Here is a 16,589-nt window from a genome sequence, read left to right as displayed (position 1 = left end):
CTGCCTTTACGTCCTTCTTTGGTGCCCATTTAGTTAAACTGCAGGGAAGACCAAAACAATGGTCTAAAGGCAATGTGGATTAGTGGAGAAGATAACTGAAGTGAGAAATTAATTTCAGACAGTACCTCTGAGGAATGGTTCAGCTGTACACTTTCACCAGCCAAGATACGGGTTCTGAGGTAATTGTCCTGTAATATAATGCCGAGGTACAAGCCTTGAAAGGTTTATTGGTGTTCTGTTTCACACGCCTGTTTTGTTAATTTTATCACTGCATGCATTTCATCAGGAATGAGCGATTACTAGCGCAGTGCCATTTTGGGTGTAATATCCCCCCCGACCACAATGTGGGTTGCAAAGGTAGAGTAGCGCTGTTCATCCGGTCGTCGCGGTAAAAACGGCTCTTTCTGTATGTATGTCCTCCGATTTTCTGTACAACTGCTCATCCAAAAAACTTCACACTCAACACTTCTCTTCCTTGGGTCCTCAGCAATACACCCGCCAAGTGTGAAGTCGATCGGATGAACGGTTGTCAAGAAAATCTAAGGACAGACAGAGAGACATACATACAGATAGACAGATTCATTCCAGTTTAGTATGATGTTGATGATTACATTTTTTTTACAGTTACAAGAGACCTATATCAATAAAATCATACAAAGAAAGTAGATTTAAATTTTAACTGTTATATTTGATACGCAGATTGGTCATTTAGAAGGTGGGACAAGAGAAAAATGCCATTTTAGGGGGTGCTCAAGAGCTAGTTGGTATTTTAAATAATATTTTGGAACCACTCTCTACAACTATATTTACATGTTGTCTCAGGAACACAACATTTAAACACATAAATCATAACAATTTCAACTAACACCAAGACTCCCATGAGCTGCGCTCCCCCAGCATGTAGCTGCCGACAGTCGGCGCGACCACCTCCCCTGGTGGCTACATAGCCCCCACCTGAGGGGTCAGTCGTCCCCGACGACCCCATCACCCAATACATAGTCCCTCAAATGTCCAGGGTGTTGCCGCTGAAAAACAGACCACCCAAAGCACCAGGTGTCATAGACCCTCCTCTGCCGCTCTCCGGAGCCAGCCTGGGCCTTACGGGTGCAGCTCCACATCTCATCGACAGCCAGGCCAGTAGAACCACCCCCTGAGTCAGTGGAGGGTCTTGGCATTCCTGTAGTGCCCCGTCCCCACCGAGCCATTGACCATCTGGAGAACCTGGGGACACAGCACACGGGGCACCAATAGCTGCGGGAGGCTGCTCTCTTGTCACCTCTGGTACGCCAGCATGTTGCGGAGCTTGAAGTTGCCCCATTGAGAGTTGTAGGTCTTTACCTCAGGCCCCAGTGCTGACACATCTGTCCTCTGGGGGGCGCTGCCCCATCTTCAGCCAGCCCCTCATCTGCACAAGGGCCACAGCTGCCTCCTGCTGCTGCCTCAGTTGCTGTGTGGTCAACAGGAACCACTTCTCCTCGTTGCTGGCGGTCTGAACAGCCGCCATTGTCGGCGTCATCTGGCCCTGTTCCTCTTGCTGCTGGCAGTAGCAGCACTCCAATGCTGCACTGGGGCTCTGTGCCATCTGAGTGGCGGCTGCTTGGTGACTGGCTCGCCAGTCCCTGAGCCTGCTCCTCCCTGGTTGGACTGGAGCGCCACAGTCTTCGTGCCGAGGGTGATGGTTGCCTCCGACATGTTAACATGGGCTCCCCAGCAGGTCAGCAGGCCCAGGCCGATGATGCACAGGTCCTGGATGTTGGCGAGCCAGAACTCATGTGTCAGCTCCTGGTCTCCAGCCTGGACTCGCAGTGACCTCTTCCCTCTCATGCCAATCTTCTCCCCTGTCACCATCACCAGCTGGGTGTTGGTTGGTGACCACACCACTGAGAAGGGGCCGGTGGTGCCTGGGAGGATGCCAGGTCACACCAGACAAATGGTAGACCCTGTGTCTACCAGGGCCTGGCAGGATCAACCATCGAGTTGGCAGTCCAAATACAGTCCTTTGGTGTGACCTAAGCAGCCAACCAGTGTGCACTGGCCTTGAAGGGGGGCTGGAGACTGGAGTGGCAGTCTCCTCACTAGGCCATTCTGCCATCATTTTCCCATTGGCCAGTTGACTCTGGCTTTTAGCACCGGTGCTGGGCAGTCGTGGGCTATGTGTCCAGGTTTGTCACACCGGTACTGACAGGTAGTCAGTCAGCCAGGCTGGACGTTGCCTGGATGTTGGGGGCCATCGCCAAGAATGCTGTGGTGGAAGCCGAATTTGGTAGACCTCTTCTACCTCTTCCTCTTCATCATCAATGGGTAGGAGCAGAAGGAGACAGCGTCAATCAAGTGGCGGTTTTTAACGTCCACCAACAGTCCATAAGCACGCAGGAAATCCACGCCCAGGAGGGGAATGGACACCTTCACCATCACAAAGTCCCAGCCAAACCGCCGACCGCCACCTCCATATACCTCGTGCCATAGGTGCGGATGGGGGTGCCATTGGCAGCGAATCAGCTAGTACCCACTGGCCAGAGATGGTGTCCTGAATAAACAGCAGCCTGTCTTCCTGGCCAATGCTCAGGGCTACTACTGAGCACTGGCCCTGGCTTTTCCCACCCTGCTGAAGCTGCATGGTGCACGGCATTGCTTGGCTTTGGCTCCAAACCTAGCACTCCCCCTGAGTCCTGCTGCTGACGAGAAACTACTGCCACGGCGATGCCCATAGCCTCAACCGGTGGTGGTGGAAGAGCGTGGGCAGGCAGCAGAGTGGCTGCACCCTGCTGTCAGCTGGCCAGAAAAATCCTGTCATCCTCCGCGGCCAACTCCCGAAAGTTGCTGGTGGTGGACAATTTAGAGCTAGCCAAGGCAACACGGATGTGTGAGGGGAGCTGACGGAGGAACAGCTGGCCGAAAAGGAAGGCGGGGTTGCACAAACCCAGCATAGTCAGCTTCTTGTCCATTAATTCTGATGGCTTGCTGTCTCCCAAGCCTTGCAGTGAAAACAACCAGTCTGCTCGCTCTACCTCTGCTAGCTCAAAAGCCTGCAGCAAGTGCCTCTTTTAATCGTGCCGTAGCAGGCCCAATATCCGTGAAGTCATAGATGTTCCGAGTGCCGCCACGACGTAGTAGTATCCGGTCTCATCCACGGAGATGTTCCTAATAGCGAACTAGGCCTCGATATGAGCGAACCATGCTGCCGCAGCCGTCTCCCAGAAATCAGGCAGTTTGAGCGAGATGGTGTTAGTCACTGCCGCTGCACTGAAAGCTTCATTTTCCATGGCTCACATCGGGGTCACCAATGCAAAGGATGACAGAAAGGAGATGAGACCACTTCTCCTTTTGAACACACAGCCGTGGGATCGTTTATTTCTTCCACAAAACTTAAAAGGCACAGTTCACAATTATAAACTTGGGCGATTCGAAATGCTAGCTCATAACCACCAGTAACCCAAGGCTGGATTATGGACCGGGCATGCCAGGCGAGTGCCCTTGGGCCTCAGACCACGAGGGACCCCAAAAGGGCAGGGGTCTTGTGTTCACGTATAGTAGGGATCCCCAATCATACCCTACAAAGGACGTTTGTTCGAACCCTGCATCACGATACAGGGCCCAAGCAGGTCTCTATTGATGCAGGGGCCCCAAGCTACAGTCTATACTGATGCAGGGCCTCAAGCTACAAAGTCTCTATTGATGTGGGGCCCCAAACTACAATTGCTACTGATGCAGGGCCCCAAGCTACAAAGTATCTATTGATGTGGGGCCCCAAACTACAGTCTCTACTGATGCAGGGCCCCAAGCTACAAAGTCTCTATTGATGTGGGGGCCCAAGCTACAGTCTCTACTGATTGTAGTAATTAAGAGTGCAACATGTGCCTCATGTTTACATTGTAGTGTTGACAGTGCAACAAAGTCTGACATAGCGCAACCTCGATGCTTGTGATCAAATTCATTTTTTCATTGTTTATAGTTAAACAAATGTGCTAGCTAGAATGCCCATATTGAAAAATGATTAAACAGATAGTTTTACTAAAATATGCCCATATTTCACTAAATTATTTGCTCTGAAACAAACATTATTTCCTGTTGGTAAGCCGTTGTAAGTGGGAAGTAGGCTTCGCAATATGTTTGCGATGCTGTGAGCTGCTATTCTCATCTCTGTTTGTTTTGTGATTCAAAATTGTGTTGTACTTCGTAGTCACCATCGGAATCCCATGTAGATTGGCATAGCATCGACTACCATGTTGGCTATTTGCATTAGTTTTACAATTAACAATGTTTAGTATTGTTTGCATAGCCATGAGTAACCTCAACTTCGTGTCTACCCACAATATCCTTCTGCTAACCCCTGAACCCACCATCTTAAAGGGACAGTCTCTGGTCAATGTCTCCCCTACCTTAAGTAGGTCACTACACTTTGGTATTTATTACCATTCAATACTCATAATGTTTATCTGTTTGTATTTTACAAGTTGATGTACAACATGTTTCCTTTTCAGGGATAATAAAGTAAAAATAAGTGAAGTAAAGTGATTTTTTTTTTTTTTTTTTTTTGCAGCACAGCGAGTCTGTCTTTGCCTGGAGTGGACCAGAAGTGGATATCCAAGGCCCTGTTCAGGTGGACAGCACAAGGGCATCCTGAGCTGGACTTTAGCAGGGTGGACAAACTTTGGTGGTATCCACCACAGGTATCAGTGAAGACCAGTAATTCTCCTCCATTGGAAAATTACTTTGGCCATCCCCTGCTGCTCTGGATGCCACAAAAGGTGTGGCAAGTCAAGCTGACCTGTCCACATTCAGACTGTCACAAAGAACTTCTGACCTCAGCTGGCCTGCATCAGAAGATGGATTTTACACCGGCCTACATACCATTTCCATGTAATTTTAGTTGCTGCCATACATGTTCAGGAATCAGGAACACTCAGTCATTTCACCTCATGTACTTGCGCACATGAAGTAAAACGAAATGTCGTTCCCCCAGCCCACAGCAGTGCAACATACAGACAAAAACACATTCAAGAACTATTTCATATTTGTAAATATTTATTTATATATCTATACATATTTATACAGCCTAAGGACTTGTGGGATTAATAAAGTATTATTCTTACTACTATGACTGTTGCTACTATACTTTACCACTACTACTACTAACTACTACTGAGATTCTCTTTATCAAACATCTATAGCCTATTAAATAATAAATACTTTTTTATTGCTTGTGGACTAATCATTTTCATATTTTGCCAGGCAACAACTGAGTAAAAATGAATGGCGGTTAAAAATAAATATGATCTCGGGTACTAACGGTACTTATCGTTGTGTATTACTGTTCGAAACAACATTGTCAATTCATTTTCATGCGCCCTCAGTGCCAACCCTCTTGTAAAAGACAGGCCAACAGTGCCACCGTGTGGTAGATAATGAACCAGGAAGTACATCGTCTGTTGTTGCAAGGGGTTGATGACAAGTTTCTTATGTCTCTAGAAGATGCTGTAGCTGATCCCTAAGTGGAAAAACTGCGGAGAGGGTTTCAAACGAGATGGTAAGATACATTATCTAATTTCAAATGAGTCTATGAAGCACAACTGTTATAGGACGGTGGCACTAGCTAGAACGATCTTAGCTTATTAGCTAGTGACCTTAGCAAGTAGCAAGCTCGGTTCGCTCAGCTGACGTGTTGGCTTTGTATGGATACAAACTATCGATCATCGGGTTAAAATTACTTACTGAAAGGCAAACATACGTCAGCATAATCTATATAAATGTTTCTCTAAATTCACTACTAGCGCAAATGAAACTCGACTGCTGTCTCGGACCGTCGGTGTTGTTATTATCGTTGGTGTTTGTTTCCCTGTAATGGAGACTAAATTTATATCAAGTTGATTAACCTGAAAGTGTTATCATATATCCTGACTTACTCCTGCTCTCGACATATGCCTTACTATCGCCCACTTTGTCTCTTCACAGGTTTTGAGAAATAGATAGAAAAGAACTGAAGAAACATCAGGACCATCAAATATATAGCACTATGCTGGTGACTGTGTATCTTGCCATAATCATCCTGCTGGCCCTGTGTGCTGGCCTTGAGATCACGGCACGCCGCCTCACCCCTCCTCAGCCTGCTCCCACGGCTGTAGCCAACCCATCTTTCCGCCATTTTCAGACTTTATTCCTCCGGGCCTACCTGTTAGCCTTGTGGTCGGACTGGCTTCAGGGTCCCTACCTCTACAAACTCTACCGCCACTACAGCTTCCTGGAGTCACAAATAGCTATCATATATGTGTGTGGTCTGGCGTCCTGTATTCTGTTCGCTCCCGTTGCTGGCTGGCTTCCACAAGCCCTGGGCCGCAGACATACATGCTTGCTCTTCTGCGTGGCCTACTCTGCCTGCTGTCTCACAAAGCTGTCCAGGGACTACTTTGTTTTAATCATTGGCCGTGTCCTGGGAGGCTTGTCCACTTCCCTGCTCTCCACCACATTTGAGGCTTGGTACGTGCACCGACATGTAGATGTCCGTGATTTTCCCAAGGAATGGATCCCCAGTACCTTTAATAAAGCTGCTTCCTGGAACCATGGGCTTGCTGTGGGAGCAGGGCTGGTAGCTAACCTGCTGGCTGATTGGCTCCACCTGGGACCGGTGGCTCCCTTCCTGTTGGCTGTGCCCTGCCTGGGAGCCTGTGGCTGGGTGGTGCTGACAGACTGGGGCAGGGAGGAGGCAGAGGGAAGTCTGGAGGGTGACAAACAGACACTACTAGGTGCACCCAATGTACCTCTAACCCACATGTCTGCCAGGACCAGGTTTTGGCGTAGCTGCCAAGAGGGGTTGCGTTGTTTGCTGTCAGATAGAAGAGTGATGATCTTGGGTGGTGTGCAGGCCCTGTTTGAGAGCGTCCTCTACATCTTTGTCTTTCTGTGGACCCCAGTGTTGGACCCCCACGGCCCTCCTTTGGGCATAGTGTTTTCCTGTCTCATGGCTGCCAGCATGGCTGGCTCCTTGCTCTACTGTCTGGCCACCTCCACTCACTACCGTTTGCAGCCTGGCCACTTACTCTGCCTGGCTGTACTGATGGCCTTCTTCTCCTTCTTCATGCTAACCTTTTCCACCGCTCCAGGCCAGCCCAGACCTCATGAGTCCCTGTTGGCCTTCCTGCTGCTGGAGCTGGCCTGTGGCCTTTATTTCCCCGCAGTCAGCTTCCTCCAGGCCAGGGTGATCCCAGAGGAAAAAAGAGCTGGTGTGTTGGCCTGGTTCCGGCTTCCTCTGCACCTGCTAGCTTGTCTGGGGCTTCTGGCACTCCATGGGGAAGTGTCAGGAACAGGTGGAGGGGAAGGAGGCAGTGGCACCAGGCACATGTTTGGGGGCTGTGCAGTAATGATGCTGGCAGCTCTCCTGGCAGTGGTCAGTCTATTCACCATGGGCAGGAATGACACAGACTTGAGACTGGAGGGAGGCAGAGGAGAGGGGGAGTAAGGAGGAGCAGGCAAAGGACCAGTAATCCTGTTACAGCTTGACTGATTAAGAATGAACATTGCCATTTTTGTAAAACTGAAAGTGCACGAATGCCTATGTTCTACAAGAATGAGTCGACTTTAGTTTTGCCAAAATCCGTGCAATCATGGCCCAAATGATAGTCCAAATTGTAGTAGATTACAGTCAGATTGAAAGTACAGTTTTATATTTGTTTTCCCGGTGATGTTCCCAGTTCCCAGTTCATATCTGAACTGGGAAAGTTTTCATTCAGATACTATAGACTTGCTCTCATCTGAGCCCTGTCAGTCTGTGGAATGATATTCTCCAGGAGGGTAATATCTGGAAAAACCCATACTGAAAAACACATTGTTGTCAATTGTACTGTCGGAAACCTCATTCACCGCATCAGACTTCAGCGGACAGTTTGAGAGAGACGCTTTAATGTTGTCCATCCACAGACAGGAGGGACAGTGTCAGTGTTTTTGATTTAAAAAAAAACAAAAAACGCAAGGCTGGAACTTACAAAGAGTTGATTTAAAACACATGGAAATGAGGCTATCAGTGTCAACTGGACCGTTATCAGCAGAAAACTTCATTTATTACACCTTGGTTGCAATCAAATTATTGTTTGGACTTTTGTGTATTTTACTTGAAAAAGGAAATAGTAAGTGGTTGTTTTTGTTCTGCAGTTTTTTTGTTTTTGTTTTTTAGTTCAGCATTTTTGTTTAAAATCTCACTACCTGTTGTGCCCTTTGATATTATTGTAAATAACATGTACATAAGGAATAAATACTTCTTTTGTATAACCATCATTTCTATTTTTTTTTCTAATGCATGCACTGGAAACGTTATAGTTAATTACACAGTTATGACCAAGGTGTTCAAATGATTTTCTTTTTCAGTTTTAGGATTTGTTTATTTTGAAGAAAATCAAACTCATAAACATCTCTACAGCACTGAACACTGAAAAGTATGTTTACAAAATACTGAGGATTTTGTAGAAAAAAAATGTCTACTCATCTTGCAGTTTATACATTTTACACTACACTGTGGTTTTTACAATAATAATAATAATCAGCAAAACATTTCACATGGCATCAAAATTGTATGTTGTGTAGTGCTGGTATCAGATGATTAGAAACTCATCAAAATCATTGCTGCCATCATGAGAATTAACTGGTGATCATCTCTGTGGTACAACCAGGGCTTCCAGAACAATGTACCCCCACCATTTTTGCTGCAGACCACGTATCCAGATTTCTCTGGTCTCTTCTTCCTGCACCTCATATTTTAATGCACGATGCAAGCAACTGTCCTCCCCCTTTTTGCAGGCCAGGTGGTACAGTCCAAGCTTCTCTCTGTACTGCTGCCTCACCTGGATCCTGCTAGAACATCCTTCCATGTGTGTGTGGGAGGGGTATCTGTGGAAGTCATAACTGCATTGTTGCTGGATTACGCCACCAAATTATCAACCTTTAGTCTAACCGAGCGAGGGGAACACTTGTCATTTCAGGCTGTTTCTTCATGACCTTTTAGTTCTCATTTGTTTGTTGAGAACAAAGACACTTCTGGCTCACTGAGAGACGGACATCATGACACAGGGCAAGGTAAGGACTTACTTATTCAAAATGTAATTCATCGCACCCAAATTCTCTCTCCAGCACGCATCATTCAGAACAGACTGGGCTATATTTGCTATCACACAGAATGTTATGTAACAGCCACTGGGTATGCATGTGACTCCATCTTTCACTCTCTCTGGTGGACTATTTTCTGCTAATGAAAGGAAATGCCAATACCACTGGATTTAGTGATGAGAGTGACGCGTCGTTGAAAGTGTTCGATGTTTGCTAATGTTTTTCAAATGCGACAGAATTCTTTAAAAATGAATTGGATTTGCACGTCAACCACAAGACCCTGCATGAGTCGACAAGCTTATCTACTGTATAGATTGTCGTCGATATTTAAACAGAATGCTCACTTAATTCTGCTCATTTTAAGAGTGTGGTACCTTTCTATTGTTGGATACTGCTATGTTTTTGTTGTTTGATTAAAAGACGTGATTCTTATACTGGAATTTAGGATGTAGTGAGATGCGTCACAGGGGATGTTTTGTCCATGTTATATCACCATGACAGCCCATTTCTTCCTCAACCTCTGGTACAGTGTCTTTTTTTTTTTTTGGTAGCAGTAAGATCAGTGTCATCTTATTGATCAAGTCTCTTATGCAGGTTTCTGGTGCTGCCTTTGGTGTGGTTGAGAGACAAGCCATTTCCTGACCTCCCATCAGATTATGCAATTCAATTCAACAGCTTTGTTGCAGTCATTCAATATGACTTTACATCAGACTTAATCACTTTGCATAAGTCAAGTCAATTTTCTTCATATAGCACAATATCACAAATTACAAATTTGCCTCAAGGGGCTTTACAGCAACGCAACTTCCTGTCCTTAGACCCTCACATCAGATAAGGAACAACTACCTAAAAAAAAAAAACAACCCTTTAACAGGGAGAAAAAATAGGAAGAAACCCCAGGGAGAGCAACAGAGGAGGGATCTCTCCCAAGACGGACAATGTGCAATGGATGTTGTGTTTACACAATTTACAGAATACAACATTGAAACAGGATAACAGAATTATAATGGAATTATAAAATATATGAAGAATATGATGAGGAGGACGCTAAGCAGCGTCCAGACACCACCAGAACAGCCCAGGACCCAACCCACATGACCAAAATCACCTTGTAAAAAAAAAAAGAAAATTAGTCACACATCTTAGTGAGAGAAGGATATAACATTAAAACAGAATAACAAAATTATATGGCTTTATAAGATATATAAAAGGAAAATGTGACGAAGGGGATGCCAAGCAGTGTCCAGGTGGCGACCACTATCACCATGGCAACCTGGGAGGAGGACAGACTGCACGTGCACACAAAGGAGACTCACGTCACACCATTCAGAACACAGAAAAAGAGCAAGGAGAAGACATCATTCAGAGAGAGAGAAAAGACGTGAGAGAAGAGAACTGCTTGCAATAATCAATAATCTATACGCTATAATCTCATAAGATGTTCCTCAAACATCTGCAAATCCATGATGATCTATTTTAGTATTTCTGAGATTGAGAAGCCAGATTTGGTTGTATTTCACATGGAAAAAATAGAACTGCTTCATGTGGTGCTTTGTAAATACTTATAACTGTATATCCTTGAGTGTGGAGGGGTGTATGAGCTATCTTAAATCACATGAGCTAAGATTAGTTAGACCAGCCAAGAGCCTTTGCCTAGAGAAATAGGCCACAACAACCTATTGAGGTGAGATTTCAGGACTGCAAACATTTCATAGAATAGAATAGAATACACTTTGTCATTTGTACATACATACAATGAAATTCATTCTCTGCATTTAACCCATCCTATTGTATAGGAGCAGTGGGCAGCTGCAGTGCCCGGGGACCAACTCCAGTTCTTCTTCCTATTTCCTCAGTCAGGGGCAGAGGCAGGAATATTAACCCTAACATGCATGTCTTTTTGATGGTGGGGGGGAAACCGGAGCACCCGGAGGAAACCCACGCAGACATGGGGAGAACATGCAAACTCCATACAGAAAGGACCTGGGATGGCCTGGGGTTTGAACCCAGGACCTTCTTGCTGTGAGGTAACAGTGCTAAACACTGGGGCCATGTTTCTTACGGGCTAAAGGGAAACTGACTATTTGCACTTTGTGTTCTCAGCTTTCACTTCCAAACAAGACTACAAATGGCTCCTCCAGTGGGCAGAGCACCATCTCACCAGCTCCGCCCAGCTATGAGGAAGCCACCGCGAGTAAGATTTTATCTTTCTTTTTTTTCCACATTCATTTTGTCCTGAAGTTACTTTATCTCCAAGAGTAAATTAACTGCGGGTGGTATTATTGAAATGTTTCAGGGTGATGCAGTATTGTTTGAAGGTAGAACTGATATTCAAGAATTAATTTTACATATTACGGTGACCGAAAAAGTCAAATATGACTTGAATGTCAGTGATTCTAGGTCAACGTCCACAACTCTGTAAGTCTTGGTTAAATATGTGACATCCCATTGCTGTTGGCAGAAAAATGTGCATAAATCATAACCACAGAATCAAATTGTTATGTTTATGCTTTCTGTAGGCAGCAGCAGCCCCTGCTACAGTGATGCTGAGATGCTCACAGAGTTTGGCTGGGATGACAAGAATATCAGGAGGATCTTTATCCGCAAGGTAGGCCATGTCCTGAGACCTGTTTACTAGGTTTTAACATGAAAATAATTACAGCTCTGGCCTAAGACGGCTCTGCACTTTTCATTTAAGCAAACAGCTCATTGACCTCCAGTGAATCTCCCTCAAATGGTTATCGAGCAGGGAAATGTATCACTATGCAATGTTTTTTTTTCATAGTTAGTGGCTTTCTTCTAGGTGTATGCCATCTTGATGATTCAACTTTCCGTCACTTTTGCTATTGTGGCTCTCTTCACCTTCTGGTAAGTGTCATAATAAGTGAATAATGTAGCCTCCTATTGCATCATTGTTATTATTATTATTGTTATCATTATTATTATTATTTATGTCCACTAAATTGTGTGTTAAATCACACACTTATTTTCAGTGAACCTGTGAAAGACTACATTCAGTCCAACCCAGGGTGGTACTGGGCCTCTTAGTAAGTTTTGTCAGTCTAAATTAGTAATACAAAGAGTTACAGTTAATAATTTTGGTTTGTCTTTTGTCTAATTTGATGTTGTTGCTGTTTCCATTTAACACAGTGCTGTGTTCTTCGTCACATATCTGACCCTCTCATGCTGTTCTGCACCAAGGTAAATTTCAAGTTCTCTGCTGGCTCGACTGGCTAACATGAAGCAATTGTAAATAAACCTACTACTATGACTACTACTAATACTACTACTACTACTACTATTACTACTACTGCTATTACTTTCAGCTGTTCCTGTTAGGGGTCGCCACAGTGGATCATCTGTTTCTGTCTCTTCCTGTCCTCTGCACCTTCCTCTGTTGCACCAGCCACCCGCATGTCCTCTCAGTGCATCCATAAACCTCCTCTTTGGTCTTCCTCTTTTCCTCTCCCCTGGCAGCTCCATCTTCAGCATCCTTCTCCCAATATACCCAGCATCTCTCCTCCACACATGTCCAAGCCATCTCAATCTTGTCTCTCTCGCTTTGTCTCTAAACCATCCAACCTGAGCTGTCCCTCTAATATACTAATTTCTAATCCTGTCCTTCTTCATCACTCCCAATGAAAATCTCAGCATCTTCAACTCTGCCACCTCCAGCTCCACGTCCTGTCTTTTCATCACTGCCACCATCTCCAAACCATATAACATAGCTGGTCTCACTACCATCTTGTAAACCTTCCCTTTAACTCTTGCCTTCTGTCACAAATCACTCCTGACACTCTTCTCCACCCACTCCACCCTGCCTGCACTCTCTTCTGCACTCCCCGTTACTTTGAACAGTTGACCCCAAGTATTTAAACTCATCCACCTTCGTCACCTCTACCCCTTAAATCCTCACCATTCCACTGTCCTTCCTCTCATTCATGCATATGTATTCCATCTTGCTGCTACTGACTTTTATTCCTCTTCTCTCCAGTGCATACCTCCACCTCTCCAGGCTCTCCTAAACCTGCACCCTACTCTTGCTACAGATCACAATGTCATCCGCAAACATCATCGTCCACGGAGACTCCTGCCTGATCTTGTCTGTCAACCTGTCCATCACCATTGCAAAAAAGTTTGGGATCAGAGCCGATCCTTGATGTAATCCCACCTCCACCTTGAACCCATCTGTCATTCCCACTGCACACCTCACCATTGTCACACTTCCCTCATACATATCCTGCACTACTCTTACATACTTCTCTGCCACTCCCGACTTCCTCATACAATACCACACCTCCTCTCTCGGCACCCTGTCATATGCTTTCTCTAAATCCACAAAGACACAACATAACTCCTTCTGGCCTTCTCTATACTTCTCAGTCAACATTCTCAAAGCAAACATTGCATCTGCGGTGCTCTTTTGTGGCGTGAGACCATACTGCTGCTCACTAATCATCACCTCTCCTCTTAACCGTACGGTTCTGCACATCACCGTTATTCTTGAAAATCGGTACCAGTGTACTTCTTCTCCACTCCTCAGGCATCCTCTCACTTTCCAAGATTGTGTTAAACAATCTAGTTAAAAACTCCACTGCCATCTCTCCTAAACACCTCCATCTCTCCACAGGTATGTCATCAAGACCACCGGCTTTTCCACTCTTCATCCTCTTCATAGCTGCCCTCACTTCCTCCTTGCTAATCCACCGCACTTCCTGATTCACTATCCCCACATCATCCAACCTTCTCTCACTCTCATTTTCTTCATTCACCAGCCCTTCAACGTACTCCTTCCACCTTCTCAGCACACTCCCGTCACTTGTCAGCACATTTCCATCTCTATCCTTGATTGCTCTAACCTTCTGCACATCCTTCCCAGCTTGACTGTAAATAAACCAAAGTGTCGTAACTCACATCTTTCCTAATACTTACAGGAGACGATTTCCATGGAATCTAATACTGCTTGCCATCTTTGTAAGTATGACGCTGATTTATTTGGCAGTGTCAATATATTAATCCTTCACATATGTAACCATAGGTCATACCTTGAGTGGGCAGCACAGTGGCCCAGTTGTTAGTGCTGTTGCCTCACAGCAAGAAGGTCATGGGTTCAAACCTGGGGTTTTCCAACCTTGGGGGTCATACCAGGTCATCATCTGTGTAGAGTTTGCATGTTGTCCCTGTGTCTGTGGTGGGTTTTCTCCAGATGCTCCGGTTTCCCCCACCATAAAAAAAAGACATGCATGTTAGGATTTATACTCCTGTCTGTGCCCCTGACCGAGGCATGGCAAGACGAACTGGAGTTGGTCCCCGGGCACTGCATGGCGGCTGCCCACTGCTCCTAGCTACACAGCTAGGATGGGTTAAATGCAGAGAGTAATTTCCCCGTGGGGATTAATAAAGTAGTAACAAAAATAAATAAATACCATGAGTTTTATTTTTAATGATTTTGATGAGTGATATTTGCTAGTTAAACACAAAGACTAAGATTGTGTGCTGTCTACTTATTAAGTGTCGGGATTTTAGGCGATGTATCACATGGCTTTTGTATTGTGAGAGCTGTATTGCAAGAGTTGCTGTCAGTCATCTCTTACCTTGCTCAAGAGAATTGAAAGTTGATGTAAATTCTTACATTTTCATATATACCTTCATCCTGTTGCAGACCCTCTCCCTCTCCTACATGACAGGAATGTTGTCCAGGTACTATCATGCATCTATCTGCTCAGTGTGCTATGGGATTGTCTGTTGTTTTACTTTGCATGGTGTTGTCGTTGCTTTGCATGCTTTCTTCTGACTATCTCTATGGCCACCATGATGGCTTTTACATCCAGGTAAACAACTTGCAAAGACATTTTCTTTATGCTATGTACGGTGTGCATATTTGTGGCTTGTGATGTAATGATTTTATAGCGCATCTTGTTGCCAGTCTAACTTACCTAAAATGCCTATAACCAAGTTTTACTCTTTTGTATAGCTTCTACAACACTAAGTCAGTGGTGATTTGCCTGGGAATCACAGCAATTGTCTGTCTCATTGTCACCATCTTCAGCTTCCAAACTAAGGTAGGTGAAATAAAGTTACATAATACATTACTTCTGTTTTATACATCTATCTTTCTGGGATTCAGATGATATCAAATATATGTAATATTTAGCCTGAAAGGGAATATAGTTGCAATGTCTTCTTCAGCTGTTGCAGTTCATATTAATTTTATTTCATGTCCTCTGTCCATTCAGATTGATATAACATCATGCCATGCTGTGCTCTTTGTCTTCTGCATGGTCATGTTAATCTCTGGACTGGTCCTGGCACTTGTCCTTCCCTTTCAATATGTAAGTAAAACTATACCTGTCTCCGGGGTAGTCCAGGTGGCATGGCGGTCTCTTCCATTGCCTACCAACATGGGGATCTCTGGTTCGAATCCCCGTGTTACCTCTGGCTTGGTCGGGCATCCCTACAGACACAATTGGCCGTGTCTGTGGGTGGGAAGCCAGATGTGGGTATGTGTCCTGGTCGCTGCACTAGCACCTCCTCTGGTTAGTCTGAGCGCCTGTTTGGGGGGAGGAGAATTGGGGGGGGGGGGATAGAGTTTCACCAGGGGGACACACTACGTCCCCCTGGCGAAACTCCCCACTGTCAGGTGAAAAGAAGCAGCTGGCAACTCCACATGTATTGGAGGAGGCATGTGGTAGTCTGCAGCCCTCCTCGGATCGGCAGAGGGGGTGAGGCAGCGATCAGGATGGCTCAGAAGAGTGGGGTAATTGGCCTGATGCAATTAGGGAGAAAAAGGGGGGGGGAATCCACACACAAAAAAAACAAAAAAACAAAAACATACCTGTTTAGCACTTAGATTGGATCTGTCTTACTGGGATGATGAACATAGTGGAATAACTTCTAAAACACTTTTTACATATCAGGTACCTTGGTTGGATGCCATCTATGCGTCTTTGGGAGCCATACTCTTTACTATGGTAAGTGTATGTACACATACCATAAAACCATCATACATACACACAAAACCATTATGTATGCACTAATAAATCCTGTACTGTTTCCCGTCTTGACAATGAAAGATATTTCAACTTCATATGGTATTTTCTCTTCTAGTTCTTGGCCTTTGACACCCAGCTGCTCATGGGCAACAAACGTTACACACTGAGTCCAGAAGAGTATATCTTTGCAACACTTAGTATTTACTTAGACATTGTTTACATCTTCTCCTTCTTCATCCAAATCTTTGGGACAAAAAGAGAGTAACCTCATCTCCCTACATTTCTGATGTACAGACTAAGGATGCATCAATATGGAAATCTGGTCAACACAATAATTAGCATTTTAAGTTTTGATGCTGATGAAATTGAATCTTTACCTGATACTGATACCCAGTACCAGTCATGGAATAAAATGCAATTCCCTCGTACAGATGAGCTAAAGATGATCTACATCCCCTCCCTAGATGTCAGTAACTTTTCTCCCTTCACTAGCATGAGAGGACTATA

At 45.0% G+C, this 16,589-nt stretch overlaps 1 protein-coding gene across 2 annotated transcripts; it reads left to right on the top strand.

Annotated features, from left to right (window-relative positions):
• The first annotated feature begins 5,437 nt into the window (after positions 1-5,437).
• mfsd5 (major facilitator superfamily domain containing 5) lies at positions 5,438-16,347 on the top strand. Of its 2 annotated transcripts, XM_056274481.1 has the most exons (13): positions 5,480-5,527; positions 8,967-9,060; positions 11,194-11,284; positions 11,610-11,698; positions 11,894-11,958; positions 12,084-12,137; positions 12,241-12,291; positions 14,025-14,064; positions 14,753-14,790; positions 15,065-15,152; positions 15,327-15,422; positions 16,008-16,061; positions 16,198-16,347. In XM_056274481.1, exons 2-13 carry the CDS (start codon positions 9,046-9,048, stop codon positions 16,345-16,347), a joined length of 831 nt encoding a protein of 276 aa, XP_056130456.1. In that variant the 5' UTR covers positions 5,480-5,527; positions 8,967-9,045. The 2 variants fall into 2 exon arrangements, with proteins under 2 accessions (XP_056130455.1, XP_056130456.1); XM_056274480.1 differs by lacking the exons at positions 8,967-9,060; positions 11,194-11,284; positions 11,610-11,698; ... (7 more) ...; positions 16,008-16,061; positions 16,198-16,347 and adding an exon at positions 5,953-8,198 and having other exon boundaries at positions 5,438-5,527.
• The last annotated feature ends 242 nt before the right edge of the window (positions 16,348-16,589 follow it).

This window comes from Lampris incognitus, chromosome 2 (assembly GCF_029633865.1).
Source record: "Lampris incognitus isolate fLamInc1 chromosome 2, fLamInc1.hap2, whole genome shotgun sequence".
Classification (NCBI taxonomy): Eukaryota; Metazoa; Chordata; class Actinopteri; order Lampriformes; family Lampridae; genus Lampris; species Lampris incognitus.
Note: the sequence above shows the minus strand (reverse complement) of the source record. Positions and strands in the feature narration are given on the sequence as shown.

Bases quoted from the DNA above. Each gene is read 5' to 3' on its own strand.
- mfsd5 (XM_056274480.1), top strand. From the start codon at position 6,014: ATGCTGGTGACTGTGTATCTTGCCATAATCATCCTGCTGGCCCTGTGT.